The sequence below is a fragment of the Miniopterus schreibersii genome (assembly GCF_964146895.1).
Source record: "Miniopterus schreibersii genome assembly, chromosome: 13".
Classification (NCBI taxonomy): Eukaryota; Metazoa; Chordata; class Mammalia; order Chiroptera; family Miniopteridae; genus Miniopterus; species Miniopterus schreibersii.
In genome coordinates this window covers 53716322-53734024 of record NC_138113.1, presented here as the reverse complement: position 1 = coordinate 53734024, position 17703 = coordinate 53716322, and the positions used below count along the sequence as shown (strand labels likewise).

The following is a 17703-nucleotide window of genomic DNA, read 5'->3' as shown; positions in this document are numbered from 1 at the left end:
GTCAATGCTCAACTGCTGAGCCACGCTGGTCAGGCAATCTGACACAAAAGTCCATGCTTCTAATCACATCAGACTGCCTCCTGGCTAAAAGGAGGGCATTGCCTCCTAAGGTAAAGACCTGAAAAGGAACAAAGCTTGTTTAGAAACTTACACCAGATGAATTAATTAGAAAATCAATCTCGTTGCTACATAGTTAAATCTTATATATATCTGCATATAATATCTTTCTTTTCATTGGCACAGCCCTAGAAACTGGTGCAGTGGCTGGCACATAGGAGACAATAAAATTTTGCTAAGAGGGAGTGAATAAATGAATAATGTGTGCATTATGGCTCTGGCTGGTGTGGCTCAGTTGGTTGGGCATTGTCCCATGCACCAGGAGGTTCCCTGTTCAATTTCAGGTCAAGAGCACATTCCTGGGTTGTGGGCTCAATCTCCAGGAGGGTGCATGCAGGAGGCAGCCGATTGATGTTGTGCACTCAACTCACATCAATGCTTCTCTCTCCCTCTCTCCCTCCCCCTCTCTCTAAAAATCAATAAAGTATTCTTTTTTAAAAAGTGTGCATTATGGATGGACTGATGTTCGAGGCAAATAGAGAGGGAACTACCATTTATTGAACCCCTTCTCCTTGTGGACACTGTGTCTACTGGAGTCATTCTACTAGAGTCATTTGACTTAGCCTCAGTCTAACCCTATAAGGTGTATGTTCAATCTCAGGTCAGGAGGCATTTCACCATCCAGTACACAAGTTACCAAGGGGCTTTTGGGTGACCTAGTACTCTTGTCTCCCAACCTCAGGAGTTCAGGCAACCTAAGAGCTTTCTGGACACGCCAAGACAATGACCAAGTTCCTTTGAGTTTGGTTCTCATTTCTAATGCTCCTTAACCCCTGTCAATGGCACCTGCAGCAGGTATGCCTCACCTCTTGCTTCACCTCTTGTAATAGCCTCCTAGCTGTACTTTCTGTCCCTGGTCCCCCTGCCCCCACTCCCAGACTGTCTTACCTTCCTGATGCCCAGCTTTGGGAGGAAGCCCCTGTACATTGATGCTCCTCTCCCTCTCCCTCCCCCTCCCCTCCCCCTCCCCTCCCCTCCCCTCCTCTCCTCTCTCTGAAATCAATAAAGGTATATTTTTTAAAAAAAAATTAAAAAAGTTATGTCTCAATAAAGTTGTTTTAAATTTTTTAAAAAACAAGATTATCCCTAGGAAGCTCAGGGACCTGGGAGCACCCCAACAGAGGGACTATTAGTTACGAAGTTGGGCTCAGATATAGCTTTGTTCCAGTGTGCTCCATTGTGCTGCCTCTCTGCAAAGACGACCTTTGGAATTCAGTACTTCCTAGCCCAGACCCAAACGCAGGGCTACCCAGGCTCCTGGGCCTTGCATTCCTGTACCTGAAGACTCGTCCCTTCATTTAGTTACCTCTCAAGTATTTATATGTGCACTAAACTCCGTGAGCACTTTTAGGGACTCAAGAGAAAAACAAGGTGCAATTAGAACCCTTGAGAAGTTTCATTCTTGCAGGAGAAATAAAGCACACAAATAACTACAGTTCAAAAGCAGGATGCAGCCCTAGCCGGTGTGCTCAGTGGTTGGAGCGTTGGCCCACGCACCGAAGGGTCTCGGGTTCAATTCCCTGTCAAGGGTATGTACCTGGTTTGCAGGTTTGATCCCCAGCTTTGGTCAAGGTGAGTCCAGGAGGCAACCAATTGATATGTCTCTCACATCGATGTTTCTCTCTCTCTCTCTCTCTCTCTCTCTCTCTCGCTATCTATATCATCTATCTATCTATCTATCTATCTATCATCAATCATCTATCTATCATCTATCATCATCTATCTATCTCTCCCCCTCATTCCTTTCACTCTCTAAAAAAAATCAATGGAAAAAATATCCTTGGTTAAAGGTTAACAACAAAAAAACAAAAGCGAAAAAGCAGGACGCAGTCAGTGCCACAAGGGGGCATTGTCGGGGATCAGAGTTTATTTCTGGACTATCAATTCTATTCCAATGACCTATGTTTATTTCTCTTTCAATCTTACAATAAATTGGCTCAAGCTTCATTCTACATGTTATGAGGACAACAGCATCTCTCCACTGCCAGAAATCTGGGAATTCTGAGGGACGTATTTTTCCTCCATTACCTCTTGTACCAAATTCTTGCTTTCACTGAATTTACTCTCAGCTCTGGACCTTGTCTTCTATGACCTAGCCTTCCTCTCTTCATCTCAACTTTCCCTAAACATTACCTTCATTCTTTCGTCCCCTAAAGTACCATGAACACAACAGTGTGTGGCAAACTTCCACTCAGGATTTGAGAAAATAAATGGAGAATGCTGCAAAGTTCATATGGGTAGCAGCTGAAAAACAATTTGAACATCACTACCTAAAAGTGCATCAGCCAATCTCCACAATGTGGCTCCTTTAGGTTTTGGCTGATTGTCATCTTCCTGGGCTCTCTTGCCTCCTGGATACCTTTCTCTTCTCTTCTCTTCTCTACATGCCAACCTCCAACTGTGGCTAATCTTCCTTTTCTTGTTCAGTTCTTTCCTTGATTTGCCTTTACCAAGACTCCCAGCCTCACCCTTTTCATTAAGAAGGCCCATGAAGTTTCCTTGAACTGGCGCCCCAACAGAAATCCCATCTCTAACATAAACATTGCCCCTTCCCTAGAGTGGCAAAGCATAGCTGTCATTTTTCCCCTCCTGTACATACATTTTTGTGGGATAATCCTCTCTTGGCTGTGCTAGGGGAGCACGCCAGCACCATCTCCTTCCTCCTTCTTCCCTCCGAGGGGACCCCACGAGACTCGCAACCAGGGGAGCAATGGGCAATGGCAGCTCGTCCAGGCTTACTTCCTGAACTGTCTCTAAGGCCCCCTTCTCTCTCTGACTTCTCAGTGAGCGAAAGCAGCACAGCTTAGGCTCTCCTGTTGCTTCTATGCAGCTTTCTTGTTTCACCGTCCTAAGTATACTTGACTGGATACTCTTTGACTCAGTGCTATGTAGCCTTTCCCTTTGGTTATCTTCATTCCCCATCCCCTTTTCCTTAAATTCAGGTTTTCTTTATTCATCGTCTGAGGTGGCTATTTAGCCTGCCCACGCACCACCGACCTTAACCTTTCAGGAATTTTCCTTTCCCCTGCTTCAGGCTTGATTGTGAACATGAGTACCACTCCTACAGAAATGCAGAGCAGAACCGCAGAAATACTTTTAAGACCCTTTTGTGTTAGGTGGGTGAACCACACCATGGAATTCAGATTCAGATTTCAGTAATCTTCAGTGAGCCCCTACCTTGAGCCAGGCACTTTGCTGGTGCTTTTAAACACAGTGCCTCGCCGGGCTGGGCGTGTGAGGGCAGGGGCTTTGTGGTAGGGTAAGAAATTAAGTTCACTGTCTTTAAGGGGTTGATCTCCAGGAGGGCAGCTGCCTTTACCGAGGGACGTGCAGAGAGCCTTGCCCTGGAATATGACAAGCGTTTGGGAGCAAAGTGAGGGCCCCAGCTGGCCCAGTAGTAGGGCAGAGGAGGGGACAGAGTTTTCCTTCAATTCTTAAATATAGACGAGAAACCCAAAGGAAGATATCAGCTACACACACACACACACACACACACACACACTTAACTCGTTCGCCGGGTTCTTCAGTTTCCAGACGCAAATGGGGCTAATAAGCCCCTCTGCCTGCACAGCTCTCAGAAGTTGCCAGAGCCAGAAGTCGGTAGAAAAGAGCTTGGGTCAGAACCAGGGTAAGCAGGCCTAAGCTTTATCATGAAGTTAAGAGTCTTGGAGGTCGAAGGCTGGAGCCCGAGGAGCGGGGGAGAGTATAGGCTGTGGGTCCGAAGGGGCAGGTGGTGGTCGGACGCAAAGCCCGAAGGATCCCCGGATTCCGAGACCTGGAATAAGCCAGCAGCACCTAGAAGGCCAGAGAACAGCGCCGCGCACGCTCCAAAGTCCCGCCCCCCGCACTTCCGGCGCGCGACCCGGAAGCGGAAAGGAGCTGTTTCTCTGCCTCCAGTTCGTCTTTTCTGCGTTGAGAGGGACCGCTGAGCAGCGGGTGTTCGCGGCGTGTGGCTTTGTGAGCGGGTCGCTGAGAGCCCTGAGCGGCCGCAGCCATGGCGGATGTGACCGCCCGGAGCCTGCAGTACGAGTACAAGGCGGTGCGTGTGGGCTTGGGGAGGACTAGGGCGCCCAGTGGGGAGCAGGCGGCTGGGGAAGGTAGTCTGAAGGCCTACCGGAGAACCATGAAAGGGGAGGGGAGGTCAGGTCCCGGGCCCCTGCCCTCTTAGCGCTATACCCATTCTCTCCCAGCTGTCACCCCAACGTGCCCAGCACTTTCCCCGCGTGGATTTTCATGGGCAGTGTAAGGAGCGGCATGGGTCTGCTGAATTGCTCATCCTTTGCTCACGCGCAATTATACGATGGTCTCTCTTCAGGAAAACATCTTTTTATTCCGACTAGTGATTATCAGCGCTTAGTTGCTCCGATTTTTACTTCCTTTGTTATCATCCGCTGGCGTCCTTCTGATACAGGAATTGGCCCAGCTTCTGTCAGAGCTTCGGTAATATTGTGGTCTGTTTCAGAACTCGAATCTTGTCCTCCAAGCTGACCGTTCTCTCATTGACCGGACCCGCCGGGATGAACCCACGGGAGAGGTGCTATCCCTGGTTGGGAAGCTGGAAGGCACCCGGATGGGAGATAAGGCTCAACGGACCAAACCACAGATGCAGGAGGAAAGAAGAGCCAAGTGAGTACCAAGGGGAGAATGACTTTTCTTCAGATGCGAAGACCATCTTCCCTTGAGCATTTGAGCAGCGCTTTTTGCTGAAATGCTGGTGCAAGATGAGATATCAATGGCATTAAAACAACTTAGTGAAGGTAAAAACAACAGGAGAGTTAGAAGGTTCTTTGGCCTTAACAAGTATATCTGAAGTGAAAAATAAATTTTAGACTTTTTTTTTTCATTTAAAAAGTATTTGCATTCCTTTTTATTGATAACATAACTGAGATACTTATTTTATACATTTAAATTATCTTGAGATTTAATAACAATATTAGCTACAGTGCAATCCATAAATGAAAATAAGCAAAATAGTTTAGGAACACATGTATTTCTACCTGCACATACAGTTATAAATCATACAAAGATACATACTTATTTTAAAATAAAGACTGAAGATGAGACCAGTTCATCTAATTTCTACCAAGGTGTGACAGATCTTTTATGCAAAAATAAAAATTGAAGCAGAAATAACACTTTCAGCTTAGTTTTCTAATGTCTTAAAAATTACATCAGTTCTACAAATTGCTATTTCTGAGGACAGAATTGTAACTGTTCCACTCCCATTTCTGTCATGCTTATAATAGAACATAAAAAGTACTCTAAACACAATACTTGGAAGTCTTACATTTTAAACCATTTTAATATAAAGGATAGCAATTCAGATCATTATTTGTTTTTAATCCTCATTGGAATACACGAGAGAGAGAGAGAGACATCTATGTAAGAGAAAAACATTGATTGGTTGCCTTCTGTTCTCGCCTCAGATGGGGATTGAACCTGCAACTCAGGCACAGGGAATCTATTCAGCAACCTCTCAGTGCACAGGGTGATGCTCAACCAACTGAGCCACTCTGGCTGGGCCAATTCACATCATTTTTACATTTCTACTTAAATTTATATTGCACTAAAATTATTTTACACGGAAGAACTAGTTGATGTATTATAATAATACTTTAGAAACAGTCTTTGACATTCACATCTTTATTAATGGATATTTCAGTCTACTTAAATAAATTTTCTAGCATACACCAAATCATCTAACAAAACAAATCTATAATGCTAATCTATTTTGAGAGCAGTTAGTATTTACTATTACTGCCTTTGGGAAATATATTGATGTTTTAAAATATTTACATCAGTCATAGTACCCGGGAATAACATTTGAGCAATACCTGAAAATTCTTCATTTATTGTTGAGTCTGCACATGACTACTTTTTATTTATTTATTTATTTATTTATTATTTTTTAATTTTTTTTTAATATATCTTTATTGATTTCAGAGAGAGGAAAGGAGAGGGAGAGAGAGAGAGATAGAAACATCAATGATGAGAGAGTCATTGATCAAACCCACAACCTGGGCATGTGCCCTGACCAGGAATCGAACCCCGATCGCCTGGATCCTAGGTCGATGCTCAACCACTGAGCCACGCCTGGCTGGGCCATTACTACTTTTTAAATACAATATATTTTTTAAAAATGACAAGAAAAAGTGTTTTTCCTTTTATTCAGTGGAGCAGAATCTTAAGAAGAGAATTGATAAGAATATTTCAATGCTGGCTTCTAAGCTATGGTTTATATAACTTAAAAGTTCAGTTCTCATCATTCTGTTGCAAAGCCTGTTATAATAATTATAACCAATATCAGTATCTTTGAAAATCAAGGTTATAATGAAAAGCTAGGAACAGCATGATAAAGCTAATGGCGGCTTCTTGAATCCCATTTTAAGTTACTTCTCTGTTCAAATAACACTTTTGAATGGTTTCAAATAACCTAACTGATTAGCCAGCATCAGTTTAGGAATTTTTTTCAATGTTCTGTAGTATAACTTTTGGCATCAGAAGGTACAGTAAGCACTTCTGATTTGTGATAAATAAAAAAATCAAGTACTAAAATACCAGGGGTTCCTGTGACAGGGTAAATACTCCCCTTCAAGTAATGTTTCCCCCCAAATTGAAGTCCCATTTTATTTCTCCCTCTGAGAGTTTATTAAGGAAAGGAAATTATTTCAACTGAGGTGAAAAAACTGCTTTATAAGTTCATATGTTGTAAAAGCCACTGCTTAGAGGGAATGCAGCAAATATAATTCAGAGGTAAACCATGATGTAATCCTTTCTGATTCCATGGTGTCCGCAAACATACTTCATAGTCTTCTGTGTGGTGAGGTGCTTTTCAAATTCTGGAAGAACAGTTCCTAATTGCATTTGCCTGTGAGTTATGTCAGATGGGTAGGATATTGCCTGTGCTATTGCTACAGCAACCACCAACCACAGAGTAAGCTTATGTGAGTTTTCAAAACTAAGACATTAGGATTGTCTGATGAAGGTCTGCCCAGAATGGTAGGAACATGGGAAAACCCAATACTCTTTAAGGTACCAAAAGTAAAAAATGAAACACCTGCATATGGAGCCATTCCTAGTATAGTATTCTCAGGCCTCTGTAAAAATCCAAGGAAACAGCCTTCCTTTGCATACATTGTTTTGAATGCATGAATAATTCTGTGTGTGTTCCCCTTTCACCTGGACTGCTAGGCGTACTCTAACCATGTCAAGAGGGTAAGCACAGATAACTGCTGTCATACCTGCCATGGATCCAGCCATTAATCTGCATGTGACCAGAAATTCCCAGCTTTGTAGTAACTAACATTTTATAATGCTCAAATACCATAAAGTGGACTGCACCACAGTGAAAGATTTGAATCATCATTGCACCACTCCCCCAAATTTATACAATCCAAGGTATCCCTCCTTTTGGGGAATAGCATACCATACTGAAAACATTCCTAAGTGTTTGTAATGGTGATTGTGAGCTTGTAATAAAACCTTTGCTCCAGCCAAAGAAGTAACTGTTTTAGCACAGCATCTCGCAATACCTCTGGCTAGGAAGGAGCGCAGCCAGAAGTCTCAGCGGGCGGCGGGCCATCTGGCTCCTGCTCCCTGCGGCATTGTGAGGGGGGTCAGCTGCTGCCAGGGCCACCATCACTGCCACCATCAAGACCAGGGCTGTGTGGAGCTTTAGTCACCAATTTACAATCCAAAAGCTGAGGCCATGACCATTGCTGGCTCTGACGGCAGTGACTGCTGCGCGGGTGGGGTAGAGTCCAACTTTTAGACCTTTTTCTAACTTATGCGTTTCTGGTCCATAATGTTTTCTTTATGATATTTTCAAGACCTTTGCTGTTCCCTTGTCTCAGTAACTTTTTTCCTTTCATTACTAACTTTCTACCCCTACTTAACTTCTGCTGTTGCCCGTTTCCTACTTTTGTTAAACTAATATTCAAGCATCCATGGTATAAATGACAGGATTTTTGTTTTTTGTTATTTTTTACTTTTTGGAGGACATGTTTCAAAACTTAAAAAATCATTCAACTTCATCTCACCCTGATCATCTGTTTTCCTCTTCCCACGAAGAAGTCTCAAAAATTTGTAGGCCCAGTTTTGATTAAAGTAGTTACATTTGAAGTGAGTTAATGCATTATTGGTCTTTCACTTTACGTAGTATGACTTCTTTTCCAGTTCTCTTATAATTTGTTGGAACTCAGTGGCAGTAGATACCTTTGCAGCTATAGTGTCTCTGGCTGGAAAAAGAAAATGTATCTGAAAAATCAGTCAAAATCCAATTGCATAATGTCATACAAAATAAAAAGGGCTGTGTTTTTTAAATGAATGAGAGGATGTCTCATTGTAGATTTCAGTGTGTCTAGTGAGAGAATGACAGAGGACTCCCTTTGTGTTAGTTACTATGTTCCTATAAAGAAGTAACTTCTGCAAGTGACTAAGGTCAAATGGGAATGATTTACTGAGGTACAGATTCATGTTTTAATATAGTACCTGTGTGCCATGAAGCTGAGAAGGAGAGGAAGGTGGGCCTGATTTAGTCTTGCCTCTGAGAAGCAAGGTTCTGCCTGTTCACCATCATGCTATGTGTCCATTAGGCGAAGAAAGCGTGATGAGGACCGGCACGACATCAACAAGATGAAGGGGTACACTCTGCTCTCAGAGGGCATTGATGAGATGGTGGGCATCATCTATAAGCCCAAAACCAAAGAGACTCGGGAGACCTACGAAGTGCTGCTCAGCTTCATCCAGGCTGCCCTTGGGGACCAGGTGAGGCAGCCAGAGGGGTAAAGTGATGGTTTTGGAGAGGGGGAGAGTCACAACTGAGAGGCACCAGAAGAACCTTGTCTGCAGAACCTTGTCTGTGGTGTTCCTCTGTGGGCTGTGCAGTTTGCGGAAGTGGCTAATGTTTCCCGAGCACTTTATGTGGGATAGCTCTATGATTAGGTGCTGTTAATACTCATTTTCAATTTTACACAAGAGAGATGTGAGGCAAAAAGTAGGTACATAATTTTCCAAGGTCACAAAGGTTGTATTTGCAGAGCCAGGATAAGAGCCTGGTAGTCAGTGTCCAGAATCTGCTCTTAACCAGGACCTTTATGAGTGTCCAAGAGGCTCTGGTGAGGTGGGCGCTAGAGGCTGTGGGGACAGAATTACCAAAAGTCTGGCAGGCTAGAGGAAGACGAGTGCCTCTGACACCGGGAGAGATATGGCAGGTGGTCATGGAAGTTGTGTCCTGCTTCCTAAGACCGCCTACCTAATATTTTTAAAATGAGTTTTCCTTCAGTTGTGTGAATGTTTTTTATTAATGTTAATGAAAACGATCAAAACCTGGTGTGCAGGTTTTAAAGGGGTATGACTTTTCACATCCAGTCACATAAAGCTGGTCAGTGGTATGCTGCCTCTCATTGTCCTAAATGTTTCTGTCGTTTTTGGCCACCAGCCACGTGATATTCTGTGTGGGGCAGCTGATGAAGTTCTGGCTGTCCTAAAGAACGAAAAGCTGCGTGACAAGGAAAGGAGAAAGGAGATTGACCTCTTGCTGGGGCAGACAGATGATACCAGATACCATGTGCTAGTGAACTTGGGCAAAAAGATCACGGACTATGGCGGAGACAAGGAAATCCAGAATATGGGTAACTGAGCTCTTTATGTCCTGATTATATTAACTGGTTGCTTATTGACCCCTAAACATGGTCTCGTTTTAATCATTAAAACACCTAGATATGTCAGTTCCCATATCCTGTTTGGTGTTTATTGAGAAGTTATGATTGATAGGTACTGGAATCCCTAGAACAGAAGCCATTTCTTACTCTGGACCCTTTTATTGTATAGAACCTGGGAGGGGATGGCTTGGCCAGAGCCTTGGGGGACTCAAGTGATTGAGCAAGTGGAGCAGGGCCATATCCAAGGTTGGCAGGTCAGAGGAGGTCTCACTGGTGGCAGTACAGATGGCTCTCTTACGTTGATCCTGAAGTGTCTTTGAGTCCTTAGACCTGAGGTCTGTCCTGAGGAGAGGCAAGTCAGGCAATTGGGGAGGAAATGTGCTCTGTAGCACCTCATTTCACTAACCCTTTCTCTAATCCCTCATTGTTTCAGATGACAACATTGATGAGACATACGGTGTGAATGTACAGTTTGAGTCTGATGAGGAGGTGAGTGTTAAAACAAATGGACCTCGTTTATTCTTGTTTTTTGAAATTGTCATCCTCAGGTTTTATAAAGCAAATTAAAGTAATAATTCTAAATTAATGCAGTAACTTAAAATAAACTAAGACCATCAACAAAAAGAAAAAGATACATTGAAGGTGTATTCTTCCACATTTTACTACATTTTTACTTTACTGTGATAATGTCCCACTGGTCAGTGCTCTGTCCTGCTGCCAGTTTCAAAAGATGTACATTGCCCACTGAGGTTTACCACCTAATCATAATTTCACGACTATAAATTGGAGCAAGGGGGGGCTCTTGAAAATCTTTGCAAAGTTGCCCTAGAATTCTCAGTGGGTGGGCTTGGCTCCTGAAGCTGAAATGCTGGCCTTGAATATCATATGCCAGGACGGGAAGAAGGGGCAGCACAGAAGCGGCAGGAGAGCACCAAGCTGGGAGTCAGGAGGTCTGAATTTTGGTCCTGTATCTTGAGCAGGTCATTTTGCTTCAGTTTTTCCATCTATCAAATGAGACGAGTGAAATAGTTGACTGCTAAGCCTCTTCCCTGCAGTACAGTTAACAGAATTTTAGATTTGCAGTAGCAAGACCCTGAAAGAATGCTTTACTTATAGAACTCATTCATTTAACAAATGCTTATTATTAAGTGCTTGCTTTAAACAGTACTGTTCTGAGTCCACCGTGTTAGTGTGAGCCAGTGTGTTAGTAAAGACTGGTGAGCAAGCTAAGTGTGGTCTGCACTTCAGGATCCAAGTGTGCTTCTGCATAGCTTGTCTCTGCTGCTAGCTGCTAGCTCTTTACATGTATTGATTGCTTGTGTGTGAGAGAGATTGTGGTCCAGTTGGTTGCCTTTGTGGTGGCCTCAGGTGAGAAGCAGAGAAGAGAGTAGAAGCACCTTATGAAGCCATGCCACGTGGACTTAGAGTAGTGAGGGTATCCCATTAAATGTATTCTGGATAAGGCTGACCCTGGTCCCAGTAAGCAGTTGGTTTCACCCCAAAGCCATTGCTCTAACCAGTCTTAAGTGACTCAGGGGAGAGGTTCTGTGGTGATGTCAGAATCAGCTCGAAGCCATGGGTTGGGGCTCTTTGCACAGGAGGGCGATGAAGATGTGTATGGAGAGGTTCGAGAAGAGGCGTCAGATGACGACATGGAAGGGGATGAGGCAGTGGTGCGCTGCACCCTCTCAGCTAACGTGAGTACAGACTGCTCTTGCCCGTGCAGCCCAGGTTCTTTTTCATACCAAGGTCCTGTTACGTCATTTACGGAGCTCCTTTTTATAGGGCGGGCCATGATAAACATGTAGTATCTTGATTTCCTTATGATTTTTAGTCAGCCATCCTCCCTCCCAAAGGCATGTGCTGATAAGCTTGGTGCGCTCCCAAATTCAGGATAGCAGACTTTTCTTTCCTCTGGAAAGTTCTCAATAGAAGATGGGCCATGGGTGGCAAGTAGAGCTCCCTTGCAGGATGATGAGAGTGTAGTTGGGGCAGACAGATGTGGTGAGCTCAACGCCTGGTACTCATGCAGCTTGTAGCCTCTGGTGAACTGATGAGTTCTAAGAAGAAGGATTTGCACCCTCGGGACATTGATGCGTTTTGGCTGCAACGGCAGCTCAGTCGCTTCTATGATGATGCCATTGTGTCGCAAAAGAAGGCAGATGAAGTGTTGGAAATCTTAAAGGTATGGCCAAGGTCATATTTTTGCATTTAGTGTATCGTAGGGGATGGGACAGTGTATGAAGCAGATGTCTGCATCCTTAATCCTGGTGTTCCCTTTTCTGCAGACGGCCAGTGATGACCGGGAGTGTGAGAACCAGCTGGTGCTCCTCCTCGGTTTCAATACTTTTGATTTTATTAAAGTGCTGCGGCAGCACAGGATGATGAGTGAGTACACAGTGCCCTGTCTGTAGCATGTGTGTGTATATATGTGCGATGGAGACCATTGTTTTCATAGCTCCAGCACATGTTTCATTCATTTCTATCACAAGGTTGAAGGTTGATTGTATTCACTACCTCCTCACCTTCTCTTTCTCCTTTTGCTGTTGATAGTTTTATACTGCACCTTGCTGGCCAGCGCACAGAGTGAAGCTGAAAAGGAAAGGATCATGGGAAAGATGGAAGCTGATCCAGAGCTATCAAAGTTCCTTTACCAGCTCCATGAAACGGAGAAGGAGGATCTGATCCGGGTAAGGGCTGGACTGGTTTTTCTGTCTGATTCCGGAGCAAGAGTGTTTGCTTTGGAAAAGAGACATTAGTTAGAAGATTGCAGCAGAAAGCTAAATGCCTGTTAACTGGAAGGTGAAGGAATAAAGTATTTCTCTAAATTTTGGGGGGGTTTGTCAGTGGTACAGATTAGAATTGACAAAAATCACAAGTGTGGTTGAGAGACCAGCACTGTGGGCCCTTTTCTGTGTGCACAGTAAATCATGGTATCTCCTGAAAGTAGAGGAAGGGACATGTGTTTGCTGAACAGAGGGAGAGCCCTTGATGCTAAATTGTTGACTGTCTGTGTTGGAAATCCCCACATTCCACATTGTTCCTTTAAGGCCATTCCCTTGCTTTCATCATCTGATGGTCTCTGTGGCAAGTGTCTGAACATAAAGAGCTGTCTTTCTGTTTTGGGGTTTACTGGTCAGCGCCCATGAGTCAGGTTCAGCTAAGGAGGGACTGAGGAGGACATGAACCTGGAATGGTGATAAATTGTCACCCTTTTTATCTTTCCCTACTGCAGGAGGAGCGGTCCCGGAGGGAGCGAGTGCGGCAGTCCCGAATGGACACTGACCTGGAAACCATGGATTTGGACCAGGGCGGGGAGGTTGGTGGTCAGGCCCTTTCCAAGGCTATGATGGCTGGAAGCTCATTTGTTTATCTTCCTCACTGTCTTTGTATTTCTATTTTTCTGTTCTCAGGCATTGGCTCCGAGGCAGGTTCTGGACTTGGAGGACCTGGTTTTTACCCAAGGGAGCCACTTCATGGCCAACAAACGCTGTCAACTTCCAGATGGATCCTTCCGGCGCCAGCGCAAGGGCTATGAAGAGGTGCATGTGCCTGCTCTGAAGCCCAAGCCCTTTGGCTCAGAGGAAGTGAGTTCTTTGCTTCTCGGTTTTCTCCTCAGCTCACCTCCATTCCCGTTTGGATTTCAACTCATTGACCACAGTGTGGCCTTTTCTCATAGACAGTTTATTCCAAAAATGGAAGCTTTCCCATTTTGATTTTGAGCCCAGGGAATAGTACTGATCCCTCTGGTCTGGCCTTCAGTGGAGATGACACAGGGAGCTTGCCAGGAAATGTAGTCCTGGAGATCCCACAAGAATACAGTCTGCTCAGGGTGCTGCCAATACAGAATGATACCTTTTTTTCAGCAATTGCTTCCAGTGGAGAAGCTGCCCAAGTATGCCCAGGCTGGATTCGAGGGCTTCAAGACACTGAACCGTATCCAGAGCAAGCTCTACCGGGCCGCCCTGGAGACGGACGAGAACCTGCTACTGTGCGCTCCCACTGTAAGCACTGCCCTGGCTGCCTCTTCCTTGTGGAATGTGGTGTCTGTTTTTGGTGGCAAGAGGGTTCATCTCAACCAGTACCCCCCAATTATTCATTCTTTGATGGAAGAGATGTTAAATGGTTGAATAAAATTCTCAGGATGTGCTGTAGTCTCTGTTTTGGTGGTAAGCCCATGGGAGTTAGGGTGGTGAGCATTCCCAGGCAAATGGTCCTCATCCCTGGCCTCTATTTTAGGGCGCCGGGAAGACCAACGTGGCCCTAATGTGCATGCTTCGGGAGATCGGGAAGCACATTAACATGGACGGCACTATCAACGTGGATGACTTCAAGATCATCTACATCGCTCCCATGCGATCCTTGGTGCAGGAGATGGTGGGCAGCTTTGGAAAGGTAAGGGTAGCACTCTCCTCTAGACGATGCTGCTGCAGCCATCACAGAGTTGGGCAGGCCGAGTGCTTCCCTGCTTTCTGTATCCGGGCATCTCTGCAGTGCCTCAGATGGTGTTTTTTCCACTTCAGAGGTGATACTTGACCCAGGTACAGAGTTTCTGAACCAAGAATGTCCTTGACCTATCCTGGCCTTCGCAAGGGTGTATCGTCTTTCTGTCACCCTCTGCACAGCAGTTTCCTCTAGTTGTTCTCATGACCATTGTTAGAGTAGTTGTGAAGCCCTCACGTGGCTGGGATTGATAATACACCTACTGCTGTTAGTCCAGGTCCTGTGATATACACATTTCCATTTTCCCCTCGTGTGCGGAGCTCCTAGAGAGTCTTTGTCTGCTTCATTTGCCCAAGTATAAACTTGGATTTGTTCATATGGCCAGTCTAATTCACCTGCTGTTTCCCTGATGGGTTGATACCTACTTCCAATAGCCTGTGCTCAGACTTCTCAGATTGGTGCCAAGGCCCCTGCAAGCATTCTTACCTGATGTGCTTTTCCTCCACCAGCGCCTGGCCACGTATGGCATTACTGTTGCAGAACTGACTGGCGACCACCAGCTGTGCAAGGAGGAGATCAGTGCCACTCAGATCATCGTCTGCACCCCTGAGAAGTGGGACATCATTACCCGCAAGGGTGGGGAGCGCACCTATACTCAGCTTGTGCGGCTCATCATTCTGGTGAGGAGGGGGCACTTGTGGTGGTGCAGAGACCAGTCTGGTCCAGGAACTTTTCTCCAGTCACTGGCCTTTGTAATGACCTCTGTTGTCAGCATTGCTTTTACCATTAAATGACGCTCTGCACTTCATTGACAATTTCCTAGTAGGTGCTGCATGGTGATTGCCATATAATTCTTTACGTCTTTTTTATGTTTGAAATATTTTTAAGAGAGATGTAAACAACAAATGAAAAACTAATTGTGTCCTTCCAGCACATCAAAGGACTTTATAAATAAATAGTCTATTCTCAGAGGGAATGAGCAAGGAGTCAGGATGTTGTGTTTCATCGAAGCAGAAGTACCCAGGGACCAATGACTGAGTCTGAGTGTAGTTTACATTATTGGGAAAGCAGAAAGGAGAGCTAACGTGTTCATTTTCAGTGTTCTAGAGGACGATGGTCCAGTGAGCTGTGGCTGCTGGTTTTTGTTTTATTGGAACACAGCCATACCTGTTGTTTAGCTATTATTTACATCTGCTTTTGTGCTGCCATGACTGAATTGAGTATTTGTACTGTGGCCCACAAGCCTAAAGCATTGACTATCCGGCTCTTTAAGAAAAAGCTTGCCGGCTCCTGCTTTAGAGCCTTGGTGCTCAAAGTCTTGATAGAAATACAGTTTCTCTGGCTCCAACCCACAGCTATTGAAATGCAGTGTGCATTTTAATGAGGTCCCCTGCTGCTTTGTGTCCACGATGAAATTTGACAAGCACTGTCTTAAGCCCTATAACTCACCCTTTGATGCACAGTATCTTTTGTTCTTGGTGAGGGTTACTGCCCAGAGGTGAAGCCTTGTATGATATAAATGTGGTTTGATAAAAAGCTTCATTTGCAGTAAAATATACCTTTGAGTTAAGCTATGAACCAATTTACTTGAAGTATCCGATTTTCTTGCCATAAAGCATCGTTTCATTGATCTGTAGCAAAGCAGCTTATGGCAGAGCATGTTATTTTCTGGGGTGTTTCATGGTGAATTTTGTCTCATCATTGGTTTATCCAGTTTGGGATCCCTTTCTTGTTTATCTGCTTGGGATCCCTTTTCTTGTCTTTTTTTACTTGGTATATTAGGTATATACCTATAAAACGTGACTACTCTCAGGAAAGGGGGCTACATTTCTCTAGTCCTGGAGGTGATTTGCTGCTCTCCATGTCTCAGGATGAGATCCATCTTCTCCACGATGACAGAGGTCCTGTCTTGGAAGCTTTGGTGGCCAGGGCCATCCGAAACATTGAGATGACCCAAGAGGATGTCAGACTCATCGGGCTGAGCGCCACCCTCCCCAACTATGAAGATGTGGCCACCTTTCTGCGTGTTGATCCTGCCAAGGGCCTCTTCTACTTCGACAATAGGTATGAGAAGAGACGGGGAGAAGTTTAACCAGGTGACCTTCCTGTTATCTTTCCCCTTTCCTGAGGAGCTCTGTGGGATTGGGTTTAGGAAGGGCCTTTGGGTTTTGATGTGGTGTGACTTGGAAAAGAGGAATATTGCTTCTGGGCAGTGGAAAGGACCATTTATTTCCTCAATATTCTGTGCCAGAAGCCTCATTTGTCTAATTGTTGAACCTCTAGCTTCCGCCCGGTGCCTCTGGAACAGACGTATGTCGGCATCACAGAGAAAAAAGCCATCAAGCGTTTCCAAATCATGAATGAAATAGTCTATGAGAAGATCATGGAACATGCAGGAAAAAATCAGGTCTGTCTGTGGTTTCTTGTCATTCTTGAACTCTGTTCTTTTGAACTCTTGATTTACCGATTGACAAAGTTAACAAAGATAGAGAAGACACAACACAAGTCACCAATATCGGGAATGAAATGGGATATTACAGAAGCTGTGGCCATTGGAAGGATAATAAAGGAATACTCTGAACAACTTTTTACACACAGATGTGACAACCTGGAAGAAGTGGGCCATTTCTTCAAAAACTACCAACTACCAAAACTCAGCCCAGATGATACAGATAACCTTAATAGTCCTAGAAACCATTGAAGAAATTGAATTTGTAATCTAAAAACTCCCAGGAAAGAAATCCCTAGGCTCAGATAATCAGTCTGTCTGCATCATCTAGGGTCCTTCCATAAAAGATATGGGTGGCTTATACTAAAAATGTAGCAGTGAAAAGGAGATGAAGCTTAGCTAGTGAAAGAGCATTTTACTAAAAGTATGATACGGCTTTTTTAATTGAAAACTGACTTTATCCATGTTAAGCAAGACAATAAGGAAAAGTGATAGGTTGTGCATTTATTTTTGATAAAAAGCAGTGCATTTAGGTGAGATGAATTTAGATGAAGAGACAAATCTTTTCTTGGCACTAAATACTTGGACGACTTTATTTCCTACAAAATGGTGCTCGTCTTACACTGAGACTTTTCTTTTTTAAAAAAATATGTCTATTGATTTCAGAGAGAGGAAGGGAGAGGGAGAGAGAGAGAGAAACATCAGTGATGAGAGTCATTGATGGCTGCCTGCTGCATGTCCCCTACTGGGGATCGAGCTTGCAACCCGGGCATGTGCCATGACCAGGAATCAGACCTCGATTTCTGGGTCATAGGTTGATGCTCAACTGCTGAGCCACACCTGGCCGGGCTCACTGAGACTTATTTTTTTTTAATTTTTAAAAAATATATCTTTTATTGATTTCAGAGAGAGGAAAGGAGAGGGAGAGAGAGAGATAGAAACATCAATGATGAGAGAGTCATTGATCAAGCCTGCAACCTGGGCATGTGCCCTGACCGGGAATCGAACCCCGATCGTCTGGATCCCAGGTCG

At 44.4% G+C, this 17703-nt stretch overlaps 1 protein-coding gene and 1 pseudogene across 2 annotated transcripts in view; one reads left to right on the top strand and one right to left on the bottom strand.

Annotated features, from left to right (window-relative positions):
- The first annotated feature begins 4006 nt into the window (after nt 1-4006).
- Nucleotides 4007-17703, top strand: part of SNRNP200 (small nuclear ribonucleoprotein U5 subunit 200) — a 28939-nt gene continuing 15242 nt past the window's right edge. Inside the window, exons 1-16 of the mRNA XM_081157173.1 lie at nt 4007-4156; nt 4580-4743; nt 8712-8883; nt 9557-9749; nt 10213-10268; nt 11378-11476; nt 11812-11964; nt 12068-12167; nt 12333-12469; nt 13015-13098; nt 13193-13366; nt 13646-13783; nt 14019-14174; nt 14732-14902; nt 16093-16286; nt 16506-16629. Coding sequence (XP_081013299.1) covers nt 4112-4156; nt 4580-4743; nt 8712-8883; nt 9557-9749; nt 10213-10268; nt 11378-11476; nt 11812-11964; nt 12068-12167; nt 12333-12469; nt 13015-13098; nt 13193-13366; nt 13646-13783; nt 14019-14174; nt 14732-14902; nt 16093-16286; nt 16506-16629 — 2160 coding nt within the window. The 5' untranslated portion in view covers nt 4007-4111. The remainder of the gene's footprint in view (nt 4157-4579; nt 4744-8711; nt 8884-9556; nt 9750-10212; nt 10269-11377; nt 11477-11811; nt 11965-12067; nt 12168-12332; nt 12470-13014; nt 13099-13192; nt 13367-13645; nt 13784-14018; nt 14175-14731; nt 14903-16092; nt 16287-16505; nt 16630-17703) is intronic.
- Nucleotides 6786-7356, bottom strand: LOC308565991 (solute carrier family 25 member 16 pseudogene; annotated as a pseudogene). Its single transcript has one exon. The product of its transcript is annotated as a solute carrier family 25 member 16 pseudogene (transcript).